General features: G+C 29.7%; 1 protein-coding gene across 22 annotated transcripts in view; it reads right to left on the minus strand.

Annotated features, from left to right (window-relative positions):
• LOC112596908 (ensconsin-like) overlaps positions 1 to 16,941 on the minus strand; it is a 36,065-nt gene that overhangs the window by 7,932 nt on the left and 11,192 nt on the right. For 4 of the 22 annotated variants that reach the window (XM_025342755.1, XM_025342757.1, XM_025342748.1 and 1 more), the window contains exons 2-9: positions 5,747 to 5,818; positions 5,241 to 5,309; positions 4,444 to 4,544; positions 4,191 to 4,358; positions 3,965 to 4,092; positions 3,063 to 3,211; positions 2,851 to 2,946; positions 418 to 819 (exon numbers count right to left, since the gene is read on the minus strand). In XM_025342755.1, the coding sequence (XP_025198540.1) occupies positions 418 to 819; positions 2,851 to 2,946; positions 3,063 to 3,211; positions 3,965 to 4,092; positions 4,191 to 4,358; positions 4,444 to 4,544; positions 5,241 to 5,309; positions 5,747 to 5,818 (1,185 nt within the window). Of the gene's footprint in view, positions 1 to 417; positions 820 to 2,850; positions 2,947 to 3,062; positions 3,212 to 3,964; positions 4,093 to 4,190; positions 4,359 to 4,443; positions 4,545 to 5,240; positions 5,310 to 5,746; positions 5,819 to 7,971; positions 8,372 to 16,941 lie in introns of those variants that run through there. The other 18 variants (XM_025342756.1, XM_025342758.1, XM_025342760.1 and 15 more) reach the window with 12 other exon arrangements.

A 16,941-nucleotide genomic window follows, 5' to 3' on the forward strand; every position in this document is an offset into this window, starting at 1 on the left:
TATATTTAATCGGCATTTGCAGGACAGTTGGCGTATAAACGCGATCGTTTTCAAGAGGAGGTTTTATAGAGAGTCTGCCGGTAAATCTCCTCAGCGAACGTGTTAGGCACGCAGGACAACGCCAGTCCATACATGTAATACACACAATCACACAATAGTCGATACACGCGAAGATTACGAAAAAAAAAAGGTTGGAGGATGATGTTACGAAGTGATGGTGGTCGTGATGGGTTACGAAGGAACAAGGATCCTCGGCGATGTTGCCACGGTTAACGAGGTGCAGTTAGCTCGACTAATTTCTCAGTATACGTCGTACACAATATTATCATATCAATAACATAATATGTGCCGCATACAGCCGCCGTAATAATATGATAATAATAAATGTACGACTGGTTATGTGTGTCTTGCACGTACCTGCACCACCGCCGTTTGCGAATTCTCTGGCGCGCTTGCGCAGTCGCTCGGCTCTGGTGGGTCTGGGCGGCGGCACCGGGTTCAAGGCGATCATACTACGGTGATGCGTCGACCGATCCTTATTGGCACCTAAGGCGACAGCAGACCGCCCGCCGCCGCCACCGCCGCCGGCCAAGTGGCTCATGCTGCGCGCCGACGACAGGAGTCGACCGCATCCGCCGCCGAAAGCGGTGGCGGCGCCGTCCAGCCGAGTCATCGAACTCGCCCTACCTGGTGACCGACGGGACGAACTGGACGATCCGGGACGGCTGCAGGGCGTCAGGTCACGCGGGGACACGATGGTGGGCATCAGGTCCGTCTTCCGTCTGGCCGCCTTCCGTTCGGCGCTCCCGTCACCGCCTTCTAAACACATATATGTTACACATGTACAAACGCGATGCACCGTCACCTCCAGAACAAATCACCAATAGTCGGCGGGATAACATTTACTAATAAAAATTCAGTGGCGTCGCGAACGGTCTATTTATACGCAATCCATATACAGTACACCTGTATAAACGGTGACGGATTTAGCACAGGAGCAAGCACAGGTGCAACTATAGACCAATATTTTTTTAAGGGGCACAAAAAGTGAAGAGCTTACAGATAGCTGGGAATAATAATAGTTATTTACTTTCAACGATACGCACATAGTACAAAATATTTTAACTAATGGTAATATTTACTTCAAAATAGCCAGATTTTAATAGAAAAATGTTTTTATTTTTGGGGGTGTACAAGTCTCTTGTGTACCCCCTAGTTGCGTCAATGGGCGCAGGATGTGCAATGCACCGGGGACACAACAGTGAGGTTTTTTATAGGGACCTCACCGTCTCAGAATATTGATGTTTAAGATTTTCTAATTTCGTAAAGCGATGAATTAAAGGATATTGAATAACTGTTGAGAAGAAATAGGCATTTTAAGAAATTACCCGCCACGATTAATTCTAGATTGTTCAGTTTTATCTCAACGCGTAACTCGGAACGCGTATGAACCACGAGGTGCCTAGTAGAAATATTTTCATTTTAAATTCATCTTCACTTTTATCATGCACCCAAAAGTATTACACATAATCAATACATTATACTACGACTTTTAAATAACAATTTTTTTTTAAGAGGCTTCCAATATTGGTAGTTGCAACACGGCCTTTGAAACTTAAATCCGGCACGGCCTATAGAGCTAGCATTCGAAAGGTTGGTATCAAGTTTGCATAAAAACTTTGAAGTTTATATGAAAATCCGAATCGGAAATGTATTAAGATTGGAAATCATTATTTATACTATAATATTGGTATGGAATTCGAGTAGTATAATCTTGATGTTTACCTACGAGCGAACGATATAACGTGTCATATCGTCATAAAGAAACAGTAAGTTTTGTATGACTCGAGTTTAATTTAAATTATTTTAATAAAAGCTTGATAATAATTTGATAATTCCAACAAGTCTTTTATTTTAAAAATATATACATAACATTAAATAGGCTGCTCCCATAAGGTATAATCCAAGTTCACAACGCCACTGCTGCACAAAATATAGTATATTATATATTTATATACAATATACTACGTTCACGAATGCGACTTCAGGGTATAGAGACAACACGCGTGTGCAGTTTACAGAGCTAATTAATTAATTAGTATACAAAATGACGGTAATTTTGTTCTACTTAGTAATAGGTACACGCGCAGGAAGCGGATAGAGTAAATAGGCGTATACGCGGGGCTAGCAAAAAGCTAATTAAAACATAGTATTATAACATGTACGCGTTATTTGGTTGGTAAATGAAGGGGGTTTTATTACGGTAAGCCACAAATAAATACATAAAATGTATAAATACTATTGTTATAGGTATTACTAATCTATTAAGTATACTAACTACTACCACCCAGAACATGTTTTTTGCAAACGGTTCGAGTCAATATAATAATACAATAAAATTATCTTCTCTTATCGGCGCTAAAATCCTATCAAATTTATTATATTTGTTAATTATCTTCTTAAAAGTATAATTCAAAACAATTTATTATTTATTTACACGATTAGGTTGAAAACTGATATTTTTTAAATTTAAATTTATATATTATAGTAAGCTACAAATTACGTAAATCACAATTTCACACCAACTATTTTGACCTACAACAGGTGGAATTAATAGAAAAGATAATTCAATTAGTAATACAATATAAGTAAAATCACGCACTAATACACAACAATATTTTTTTTTGGTCAGACAAATTAGTTCTTGATCCGTAAATTTATGTGTAGAAATATTTACATGCATTTGAAATTAATATTATATATTACATATTATTATTCAATCGACACACAATTATATTAGGATATGGCACACGTATATAGTATAGGATTTTCGTCCCCAATAAAACTCACCACACCCCACATCTACAGGGTATTCTGGGATAACAGGGTAACACATATCACTCCAATGCAAAACATTCATAACGGAATGTCTTTTATTATTGTACTCTGAAAAATCTGACGTTGAAAAAATTTTGTTTTCTAAAGTTTATTTTATTATCGTACTCGTAAACCGAAAACACGGATTGAAGGTATTATTACAAAATATATATAGACGATCTTACCGTCGGTACTGCGGTTGGACAGACCGCCAGCTGAAGCAGCTCTTTTTTTGCCAGAACATTCGTTCAACTCACGTTCTGACGACCTCCTGGTTAGAGGACCCATAGGAGTTGTACTGCTCAACATCATCACGTTGCTGGTAGATGTAGCTCTATGAAACAATTCAATAGAATCAAATACAAACTTTATTTATACAGTGTTTTACGATTAACTAACAATTGCAATAACTTTTTCAACATTTTTTAAAAAAAATTGTCAATTGTCGTCTGCGCTATACATTTAAAATATTTTAATTTTTTTTTTTTAGTATTTTGTATGTAAAATTAAAAAATGTTGGTGTATAAACTTTTACTAAGGTTGAGTCAATAATGTTTAAATAATTTTTAAAGTTTGCATAAATTCAAATTTATTTTTTGTTTATCAATGTTACAGCGATTATCGATTATTCAGAAAATTTATTGAAATAATATAAAATTATGCAAACTTCAAAAAATCATAAAAAATAAACAACTGAACATTTTTCACTTTTTTTTTTTTTGCGAACATGTTTTAAAAATCATATTAACAAAATGGCTATTTTGATTTTTAAATATCAAATAGAAACTTTATTATATTCTTAATTTTACAAACAAAATTTAAAAAAAATTTTAAAAAATCAATTTAAATGTAGCGCAGATGACAATCAATTATTTAAAAAAAGAGAAAGTTGAAAATGTTCAATAGAACAAAAGTTATTGCAGTTATCAGTTCACCGTGAAGCACCTTGTAGATAAGGTATATTAGAAATAAACGCGATACTGTGTTCGTATACAACGATAAGAATCTAATTGTGCCAGAAATAAATCAAATAGGAATTACTTTTTATACAATTATATAGGGTATTAGATATTAACACTTTATTTACCTGCGACTAGCCCAGTATGATCCGCCGGTTTCTGATGGTTCAAGCATGCGAGGTGTCGAACTTCCAAACGCAAAAACAATTGAACTACGCTCATTTCTTCTTTTTGACACAATTCTGGCCTCGCGTTCCTATAATGAGTAATGATAGAGCGTATAATAAAAATAATTAATTTAACATAAACGATCTCGGCACACGTAAGCTAGTTATTTTATTTTTATAATATTACTAGATTTTTTTTTAGTATAGCGTCTCGTTTCTCTCTCTCGGCTTCGAACAACTGTCTTTTTCTTTCTTCCACTTGTTGTCGCCTTTCAGTATCTCGTAAACGCATTTCATCTAAACGTCTACGTCTTTCCTCTTCTTTTTGTTCTCTATACCTTTGTACAGCCAGTGCCTGAATTGAAAAACAGAATACGATTAACATACTCACAGATAAAGTCAATCAGATAATAATGAATGCAAAAAATAAACGAAGTTACTTGTTGTTTGAGTTCATCGAGTTTTCTTTGGCGTTCTTCGTCGTGTTTCTCACGAACAAGTCGTAATCGTTCTTCACGGTCTTTGATTGCATTTTCTTTTCCTTCATAGACAAAAATAATAACTCGATTTTAATATATTGTAAGGATTATAAGAGTTATCCAGCCCATAATAATAATTGCAATCGCCCACTCAAATGGCATTGAGTGGCACGCGCGAGCATAAATAGTAATGCTCGCATATTTAATATCAAAACACACGACTCACAAACACACGGTATTATAATAATAATAAAACAAAGGGAAAATATTAGTTTCTAAGTTCTTTATTTATATTGTTGATGTATAAATCTACACACAGCATAAAATAATAAACTTAGACTAAACAAAATTTTAAGTGAAAAAAGAAATTGAAAATAAATGAAAAAAATCACTTTTGGATTATATATCCTCGAGACCAATAACATATAACATATATTTTTAGTTCGTATTTTAAAAGCATATTGTATGTAGTTTTTTTATAGTAATCAACCAGATGATTCTGCGATTACTCTAAATATAAATAATGACACAGTGTTTTATATATACGCATAAAACGGTATTTAAACGTTTAAGTATTTAACTAAATTATTTGAAGTTCGAATTCCACACAAAACTCGGCAGCAAAATACCAAAAAAACTGTTAGTATAACACGATAATAAAATAATAGGCAAACAAATAGACGATGATTTATCTAATAATTATGTGTTAGTTTTTGTCTTATAAAAGACAATATAGACATGAGAACATTTATGTAAACCTGTTTCGTTTGTTTCATCATAAAAGTCAAATGAATCTGCACCATGGGCAAACCAATGAAGTCCGCCTGCTGATTGAATAGAAAAAAAAAATTAAAAATAGAATTTATATAATATTTTAAAATTCAAAAGGTAAGATATATTTTTTTAAATTATTTACGGTAAGTATGTGAAACATTAAAATATACGTAAATACTTATATATATATATATATATATATAATAATTTTTGGTTACCTAGTAAATATCTATATAATTTTGGAACTTTGAAAACTATACAATTTATATTATATTTACAACTATATATGCACCAGTTATGAACTATACATAAAGATGTAGCTCAAGTATAAGTTTGTTTTTACAGAATAATAGCTTGTATAGATCTAATTTGATGATAATATTATTTTATTAAACGTGGTTTAACAATTATACCCCAGAGATGTAATGATAATATAAAATGTAAAATATTATAAATTTAATATATATTAGAAAAACTGTAAAAGACAAACCTCTAGAAGAATTTTGAGGTGGTGTTGGTGCCGTATTTGGCCGGTTGTCAGAATTAACAGTGGTCACTCCTGCTAAAAAAAACAAAAATAATAATAAAAAATTATAAAATTGTATATAGTTCTATAAGTATGACATAAAGATAAATGAGGACTAATCGTAGGTCAAAAGTGTACAATCATAATTACGGCATTAAATATTCAGCCGATCCCGTTTACTGCAGTGCAGTTGTTTAATACAATATAATAATATATCCTAAATATACCTATTGTATATTATTCGATGAGTCGAGTGGGTATACGAAATTCGTGCCCACTCACGTAGGACTCATCATTAATTGCATTCGTACATAATATGCGGAACAAACAACATAATAACTCGCACGAATAGTCATCTAGCCCAAAAGAAAGAAAGAGAGAGAAAAAGAAAGATATATTATCTTTTAAATCGGTTATGAGAGTGTGATCGTGATGTGTAAACATCGCAGCGAGTCGTATATTGTAGCGCATATTAGCCGGAGCGGTGTACAACAATAAATAATAATAATAATAATAATAATAATAATAGTAATATGGAAGTTGCCATTATAAGTTTATTATGTACATAAAAACTGACGTTTTTTCTTGTATGTTTATTGTATTCGACATTGCCACGTTTATTTCGTGCTACCGTAAATGGAGTTTATAAAAAAAAAATAGTTTTTCAAAAATGACATCATGGCGGTCGCGACCTTCACGAACGAATACAGACGGCTGGTGTGACCACTCCTAAAAAGAAAATGTTATGCGGACACAGTGGACACACACAATATGAGCGCATGGTGCAAAGAGAACGGTCGCGCGCGTACGTTGTTTCTAATCTTAAACCGGACGGCTACATAATAATTTTCGGCTTTCAGTTTATCATGAGTTTATATTTTGTGTTTACTGGGGAATAATATTAACAATACTAAAACGATGGTGAAAATGTTATGACTTATTACAAATCCCGTGAATGTTGTACAACGACGATGATAATATGATATTAAATTTGGTTTACGGACTGCAATAAATTTTACAGGCTCAACGCTTTGTGGCGGGGACCTCGAAACGTAACATACTTTAACTACATGTATAGCAAGGTACTTAGGTCATATAATAAGCATTAGCAATAAGTGTCTACATTTATCAAAAATCATAGATCGACGACAAACGTGCATTTAACACAACACAATAAATATTTCCATTACCACGGTAATAAGATAGGTTATGTGACGTGTTTAACACGAGAAAGCTTCTGCACAGAGTTCAAGTGGACTTAATCGTAAAATGCACCACCCTCCTCACTCAACCGGATACATAATATATATATATATATTATTACGCGAATAATCGATTATATAGATCTTGCGACGTGCAACGATCTTCTTTTCTCGATCACCCCCGCGCACTACACATCATGTTGTAACACGTTTTCCGTTATAGCGAAATCCTAAGTCAATCGGGGCCACGAGAAGACTATACTAACAGCGTTTGGTATACATATACGGTGAAACTTTTCCATTAGATTGTTGTCGTCGTGCTACAATCGAACGTAATATGATCCACGATAAATGATCGTAAATGTATTTGCACGTGTGTAGTGCGGGAAGAGTATAAAATAATAAATACGACTCGAAACTGGTGGACGGAGCGTGGTGGTGAGAAGAATTCAAGAATTAAACTCGTGATGACTCATCGCGAAAGTTTGATAGTACACTCATAGCCACAGGGGCGTTGATATGGTGTTAAATAATCGTTGTCTACTAACGATCATTAATATAAGGACAAGATGTCAATGTCCTTTTAAGAAAATCTAGAGAAAATGTCATTTACGATATGATCCAAAACGCATTGAAAACTAGATTAATACTTATTGTTTTATCTCAATAATACAAGCTTATTATTTTAAGGATTTTGACTTGTTGCCCAAAAGTAGGATAACTTTGATATACGCGTAAACCGGTATTAAAAAAGTACTGTTCGTCGAGTTAAAAAAATCACTTCTGATTTGTCGTACTACCGCCTGTTAAAACAATCAATACCTAAAAACCATTGGGGGACACATGTCCAAACTAGTACGATTCAAAGCAAATAAATGAGACGTAATAAGAGTAGTGGAAACAAGTCCTGCAAAGTTTAGTCTATATCGTGAACATAATAGTTATATATGCATATTAATTGTATAAAGACCAACGGCTGCAGTGTACCGGCGGTGGCGCGGGCCGTCCGTGAATCGAACGTGACGTGCAGACGTGGACGACGTCGAGGAGGCGGCGGCGGCGACGAGAACGACGTCTTGGCAGGAGCCTGGCGAGGGCGCGGAACCGGCGCCTCGGCCGATATCTGCAGCGACGACACCAGTATGCCCCGAAGGGCGGATAGCGCGGATTCCGATATTTTTTGGGGCTGGGGTGACGGCGAACGATCGTGTAACGTGTCGCTAGCGTCGTTATATTGGAACTGCAGCGGTTCGACGGGATGTTCCATGACCGTCTAGGGCGATAAACTGTACAAGGGATACGATGCGCGGGCGCGCGCGTTATAGAAGTCGCGGCGAGTGAGATAATATTTCAGACTTCAACGACGACTACTAACTTTAATAACTAACGGGCGACGACGACGTTAACGAGGCTACGACTGACATGCATAACATAAGACAACTGCACTCTACATAATATTTTATTGTACAAACGTATCTCATACGTCGCGCGACGGGAGCGGTGAGACTACGTCGGCGGTAGGTCGGCCAGTCGTCGGTCTTGATCCGCTCACGTATAATACTTCGCGGTGAGCACAAACCGCGCGAGGACGGAGGTGGCCCGTGAAATAAAAAAAAATTAATATTAATACAAGTTTGTGTGTGTATGCATGCACGCGCGTATGTCGGTTTATGCGCAAAATCTGTTCGGAGAAATAAAAAATAATAATAACAATAATCGTCTAATTATTCTAATAATAATTGTTATCTGTCGGTGAACGCAGTGTAACCGATATATAAATATATATATGGCGCATTATGGCGAACGAAACTTATTCGTTTCATATATTATTATTATTGTTGTAGTAGGTATCGAGTTTTTTAGTTTTTTTGTTTTGACTACCTAATTAACGAGAAGGCATTGCGCGTGCCACGCCGTCGACTTCTCGCACACCGCGCGTAAAAACTGTATAATATAATAATAATATTATGTGCGTAAGCACATCGACGGTTATAATATTATTAGTTATTACTGATATACCTATGCGCATGGTTGTTACTGTCGTAGACGAGTATCAGTGGTTGAGGTTGGACGAGAAATAATAATCGTGTATATAGATAATATTGGTATTTTCACCTATTGTAATTTTTTCAATTCGTCCCGAATACGATATGACTTGGTTAAAATATATTTCTAACGTTGTATTTAATGTTTTTTTTTCTTTAATTAAATAAAATTAATTATATTTATTTGGTAGGCACGTGGTATTATATACAACAAACTATATTTAAATTTTGAAGTAATATAATAATATATCTAAAGACTTTCATGCTTATAACGTCTCGTAGACAATTGAGTACAGTAGGTACAGACCACATAAACATTTTATTTGTATTATATTAAATTTAATTCGAATTAATAAAAATTATATTTACATTGGAGACACAATTTTACAGAAATAGACTATAAATTATTTCTGTGGTTACTATATTATTATAAATTTAAGAAAGACATTTTTTTTTAATCTTTTTAATGGCTGTAAAATATTATTTAACAGGGGGAGCTAACATGAATAAGTAAACGGACCGCATAGATGAATATAATGATAATAAGAGCTAAAACATTTATGAACTTTGATAATTTTTTTATAATTGTACTTATTAGTTGTATATAGTAATAATAATAATAATAATAAGAACATTTAAATTTTATAAATAAGATTCGTGTCGTATTTGACAATGACGAGAACCATGCGTCACAGGCCGGAAGTTGGCCACCCCATGTGTATAATATGTGTCATTAATAGATTAAAAAAGAAAATGTACCTCATATATTATAGATATTAAATAGTATTTAATATTATGATTATAAACAAACGACGATAAAAATATTTTGTATATGTAGATATATATTTTCAAAATAACTAACGGTCGAATGCTACAGATGATATATTATAATAAATTATATGTCGCATCCACATTGTAATATTCGTCCAGATCTTGAATTTTGACGAAAATACATTATATGGATATCCATTTTAAGAAATGGACAATACATATATTGTGTACTTTGTGTAATTATTATAAAACAATTCTTTTTGGTATTTACCAATAAATTATATTATAAATAATTGTATATTTTATTTTATAAATGATGACAGTGTTACCTATGAAGTATTATTATAAAATAATATTCTCATTGTTTATTTTTGCACGGCGATTGATTATGAAATACACTCTAGACACCATCAAAGTCAGAAGTATATTGAGAGATCTAATCAAGATGTTACGACCATGGATGACTTAAACCAAAGCCAAAAAGTAGAATATTAGATTAAATTTTGTTTAATTCCAAAAAAATAGTTTATTTTATCGAAGATTGGATGTAGCCTATATAAAGCTTTATCTGGAAATGACCCAAAAATTGGACTAATTATATCAAATTGACCATTTGATCTGCTGAAGAAATTAACAACGGAAGAAGATCTTGAACATACATCTCAGAAAAGGAAATTGAAAAACGCTCATTTGCCTGCAGTATTTGTAAAGTTGAAATGAGATAGTTATTATCGGGAATTGTTGAAAATAATAAAATATTATCTGCCAATTATGCAATTCAAGTAAGAAAATATAAATTCAACGCGAACGTGGACACGAAAGCCAAATTATAGCTGCAGAGAAAATGATCAAGGTAGATAATAGAATACGGTAAAAATGTTCTATTAAATCTTAATTTAAAATTATTTTTAATTGGAAAACAAAAAAAGAGCAGACGATTTTGAAATTAACCAATGCACTGCATTTGGAGTACCGAAAGTTGGTAGAGGTACATATAGATCCACTATACATAATTTGTGTGATCACGAAACAAATATAAAAATAATTGCAAAAGTTTGGAACAAAATATGGTTTACTTAAAGGATGATTTAGTAGTAAATGTTTGAAAAAATTAATAATTCAATTTGTCACTAAGAATTAATTTGATAAAAACGTTGAATTTTTAGTCAGAAATTATTAAAAAAAATTTAGGAGGGTAAGGATTTTTTTCTTGGTTGTATAAACTGTAAGGCAAAAACTACTTGTCAATCAAGGCAGAGTGCATGTTTTAAAAATAACACACTAGGTAAATGTAATAATCTATGTCATAATCAATTGCCGTGAAAAATAAATAATAAGGATATTATTTTATAATTATATTTTATAAGTAACACTGCCATTTATAAAATATAATATAGGTACAATTATCTCGTATATTATAGTTTATTATACATATTATATTTTCATGAAAAATAAATAAAAATATAATACGACATAATTTATTAATAAATAATAAAAATAATTATTTTATAATAATTACACAAAGTACACAATATATGTATAGTCCATTTCATGAAATGGATGTCCATATTATAATGTATTTTCGTCAAAATTCAAAATCTGGATGAATTTCAAAAATCTGGATATCCAGTTCATGAAATGAGTGGTTTTACTATGTGCAAGCGATAAATACATATTTTTATTTAAGCAGTTACAAACTGTTTTTGCAGTCGTATTTGATTCTTTTTTTATTTACTAGAAAATAAATTTTCTTTCGGCAGATTCTACCTGTCCAAAAGGGAAATTTATACTATTATAACAAAACGACTAAATAAATTAAGTATACAATGTATGCAATATGTACGTAATATAGTTCCTAATGAAAAGTTAATTTTTAAACATAATACTTAACAACATCGATTTAATTTTGAAATGCTGTTCAGTATACATATATAACTTTAAATTGACGACTTGAAATATCTAAGCACCATCGTATAAGATATTTAGATATATTTATATTATATCAATCTATAACCTAACGACGATTTCAAATCTTATTGGTATTATTTAAATTTTCTATTCTCTATTCTCAAGGTATGGTAAATTGTTAGCTACTGTACCTCATAGACAAAGAAAAAAAATATACAACTACCTACCTATTTTAAACGTTTTTCATCAGCAGACCATCAAATATTTATTTTACACGATCAACATTGATTATTATACTCAAGAATTTATATTGTTATTCAGTTTAAAAAAATATGCATTAACATATGCAACATATATGTTAATGCAAATTCACTTACAATTAACAAATCAAGGAAATTATTTTCACCAATAGGAGTTTCGATCCCCACATAAATTGTACAATAGATTAATCTTTTTTAATGATTTATACATAGGTACATAAATGCATATTTATAAAAAGTGAGCTAAATTTAACATTTGTGAATTAACAAATAATAAATAGACATTTAATATTTTACATGCATAATATTTCTGTAATAGTTTTGTTAAAATACATTATGATATAGTTACATTTTAAGTTAAGTATATGAAAAAATATGGAAAATTATAATAAAATAATGAATGTGTAACTGATATTGTTATTTAATACTTTTCAAACACAATAATACTCACTAAAATAACAATTTTAAAAACAAAAATGGCATAATTTTTGCTAATAAAAGTAAAAAACAATAACAATATTTGTATATTGCGATTTCCTTGGAAGTTAATCGCATTTAAATTTAAAATGAAAAATCTTAAGGATTTTATACAACAATTTATATTTTTAAAAAAGTTTAAATTTTGTGTATGACAAATATTGTAGTGGTATTGAAATTATCATATAAATTTAAGAAGTTTTATTTATTCTAGTAGAGCTATTTTTAGACATTAAATCAATAGTTATATTGTCATCTACTTATTTTTGAATCAAATTTTATTTCTTATAAAATTATCATCTATCGTGTAAATTATATATTATTGTATTTATAAGTAGCAATATATCTATATTAATTATTTAAATCACCGACTTACACTAATTAAAACATATAATCCTTAAATTATATTGTTAACCTCAGAAAGTTAGAAAAAATAGAGGTACATTTTTACCTAAATAATGCACATATTTAATAATAAAATTAATATAATGGTCCTGAATTATCCTGTTATTTACTAAACTTTCACTTTTAATTCTTCCATATCTTTAGTATATATTTTTACATTAGTGATGCTCACTCAGATCATGTATTCTTTTATAACCTTTACGTATATATTATACGTCATGTGTCCTAGATGCCGCTTTCTTAATAATATAATGCATTTCAAATGAATAAACGCTCGTCATAGATGACCATATTAATTTTCTCTATAAAATATGATATTTAAGATGCACAAACAAATGTGTATTAAGGGACAAACATGTTTAATTAAAATTATAATAAAGAAAAATTATACAGTGAGCATTTAAGATAATTGTAAATAACATAATAATTATACTATAATATATTATATACCATAACGTAAATTTAAATGGCAATAACCACAGATAATACTATTTTATATTCAATTTATGTCTTGTCAAAACGAGGTCAAATGGTTGTATGCATACTATATCTATCAACAATATGTAACTATAGTGGCGTGGAAAAAAATTAACGGTTAATTGTAGGATTCAAATACCTTATTCTGATTTTTGATTACACAGTGCATTATGCCGTAAGGAACCGTAAAAACGATTCGATAAATTCTGGTAGTTACGGTGTACAGGTAAAACTAATTACCAAATTCAAGTAAATATATTTAGTTCTAACCGAAGTACTCAACATACAAAACAAGGAATTTCAATGACCTTCTAAATCAAATAGATCAGTATATATCTATACCACCCGGAATGACACGTGGTCAATGACCAATAATTAAACTTAAAAAAATAAAACGAATACCTGTACTATATAATTTTTAGTTTTTTTTTGTAATTTAATAATTTTCACAGTTTAACCGATTATTATTATACGAAAAAATGAAATTAATAATACTACACACTTTTCATCAAATTTATGAAATTACAGTGATTGTATAAAATAAAAAATACTCATATAAAGGTATAACAATAAAAAGTATAATACTAAGTATCGCAAAAAAGTGGGCAAATTAAAAGACAAGTAACTTATCTACTAGTACAATAAATAAACGAATCTATAAAAAATATTTTATCTCCTTTAGTTATATTATTTATAATGTGTGAGTGGTATAAAATATCACCAAATCAATTTTTTTTTGATAATTGAACCAATAAAATACATAGATTATACTTTATAAACATTAAACTAAAAAATTAATTTACCATAGTTAAATTTTCAAATATCAATAATATTAATTAATTTTTAAACTTCCTAAGGCTAAATTATTTTAATTTAATCATATTTCATTGATTAACATACTGAATTTGTTCGCATTAAACATCAAATCGTTTTCGTTTGTACAAAATGACATGGTTAATTTTGTAATGTTATTTAAATAATAATAACTTTTAAACTTGAGAATACCTTTTTTACGAGTGACTAATTATGGTTAGTTGGCTATACTAGTAAGCTACTTTGCATTCCATATGAAATTCTGAAATTTTTCCTGAATGGATTTTTAATTGTAGGTAGGTTATTATATTTATAAAATAAAATAATACAAATATTTAAACATGAAATATTGTTTAGGACTTTAAAGTCAAAATTCTATAATTCACATATTAATTTTCAAAATATTAAAATATGTAAAAAAAAAATAAATAAATCACATTTTTGTAAAATACAAAAGTAAGGATAAATATTTTTGATTATCTAAACTATTAAAAAGTTGTAGATATACTTCATAATTTTTTTAGAGAACCTCTCTAAACCTCTCTATATAGATAACCATATATATCTGCAAAGTTTTCAGTAGTATTAAAATATTTTTCGGAAAATACTGAATAAATTTAGAATTTATCATTAAAAGTCTGCTGCTACATTATCAATGGAAGAAGTATATGAAAACATTTTTAGGATATTTAGTGTAATTAAAAAAAGAGATAACAGACTAAAGTCGAATCGTTATAAAACCTGATTCTTTGATATTAATGACTTGACTTTAAAAATTCGAAATTCTTGTAGTTATAGATCTTGTTTCTTTTTTTTATCTATGAAACTGATGTGTATAATTTTCAATTCGAACAACACACGTGGCTACTGTATTATTATTTCTTTGTTACATTCGACAACTAATACGTGCTTATAAATATGAAAATAATTAGATGCCTCAGAATCTCCAGGCTTTCAATGTCAAGGATGTATCGAAGTTGAAGGCTAAACAGAATAATACCTTATAGTAAATTGAACTATTGCAAGTTATCAACTATTAGTTGTGTTCCATTACGAAAACTAAGATTTTAAGAAAATCTGGGAATTGATCTAACTCCATCTTTGCAACGGTTACAAAATATTAATTTTTTTTTTTTTTTTGTGAATTGGGAATATTGTTATGGGCTATAATGTAATTTGGCATAGTTACACTTTCACTGCAAAATTACTGTAATTACACGATTGTGCGAATTGCGTCATTTTATCATAATATTTAGTCAATTGTTCTCGAGTACTGCTACTGGAGTAGTCAATATAAAATAAAAATTATACAATGTATTACTTTTTTTATTATTATTAAAAAGAATATTTAAAATCTATAACAATTATTTGTATAATAAATAAAATATGCTAACATTTTTTTCTACGTGAATTGGCGTGAGGAGTGAGACAGTCTAGTTACAAAAACTTTAATTTATCATAGTATCTACATATTTATAATTTCATTTTTTCAAATGTACTATCATTATATAATAGTTGTTGTTTTTATAAATTATTAGACTGTTATTTGTTAGAACTTTTTTTTATTAGACTATAATGTCTATATACAACAATGAATACAGATTATTTATATGTTTAAAAATTATGTATTTTTAAGAATAATTTGTTGATTCATATCATGTTTAGTAGTATAATTCTAACAAATTACAACTATTATTTCTTTCAATAATCACGTTTATGATTTTAAATCATTTGGTAACTATGATCAATTTTCAATAGATGCAGGATAATTTTAGTTTATTAGAACATTCTTATATAGGATGGTCATTGAAATAAGTTTATTGCACGATACAGCCTAAATATTAACAATAGATGTACGTGCAAATCGCAGAGTAAAAATTATATTTAAAAAAATTTAATACCAAACATTTTTTTACCTTAGTCATTATATAAAAAAAAAAAAAATGTACAATAGCCATTCGAAAAATCTGTCAGCTAGAAAAAAGTAATCATCTAACCGTGTCTGATACGTAACACATTGCTCTAAGTTGCCAATAACATATCGTACCATTTAAATTTGGGTACAGTATTAATAAATATGGAAATTAGTTAAAGTTGAAACTTTAGAGAGCTTGATGTCTTATGACTTGAAAAAATCATATACACGGTATAAGAATTTGATTGACACTTTAATGGATAAATAAATATTATTATCAGTTATCATTTTGCTTGTCACAGGTAAACAGTGACATAAAAACAAATCATTTAAATATCAGCCAACTTAGTAATATATAATCACAAAACAAAAACTATTTTTGTTTGAAGTAAAATACTAAATAATTTATGAATAGATTAAAAATAGTAAATACTTTGCATGTTTATATCTATAATATTACCTCATTAACATAATGAAAAACATGTATAATATATGATAATTTTCAGTAAAATTAGGAATTTTTACTAAATTAATCACTTAAAAAGATTTTGTCATAGTTAAGGGTGTGGTAATGTTAACCTGAAAATTATGTTTTAATGCGTTATAAAAAACATACAATTCCATCATATTACAAAATAAAATGCTAAAATACAGTAGGTATCCATTTTAAAAACTATATGCGTTCTATAAAAATATACAATATTCATACACATAATAATATTAATAACAAAAATAATTTAGGTCAAGCTCGATAATTTATTAAATATTCATCGATTTGGTACTATATATACTCATATATTTATATATGACGGTTACTAACTGTCTGACACACACACACACACACACACATATATTTAGAGGTACTTATGAAATATTAGAAAAAGTT

The sequence above is a fragment of the Melanaphis sacchari genome, unplaced genomic scaffold, assembly GCF_002803265.2.
Source record: "Melanaphis sacchari strain LSU unplaced genomic scaffold, SCAv2.0 Contig36_pilon_pilon, whole genome shotgun sequence".
NCBI classification, from domain to species: domain Eukaryota; kingdom Metazoa; phylum Arthropoda; class Insecta; order Hemiptera; family Aphididae; genus Melanaphis; species Melanaphis sacchari.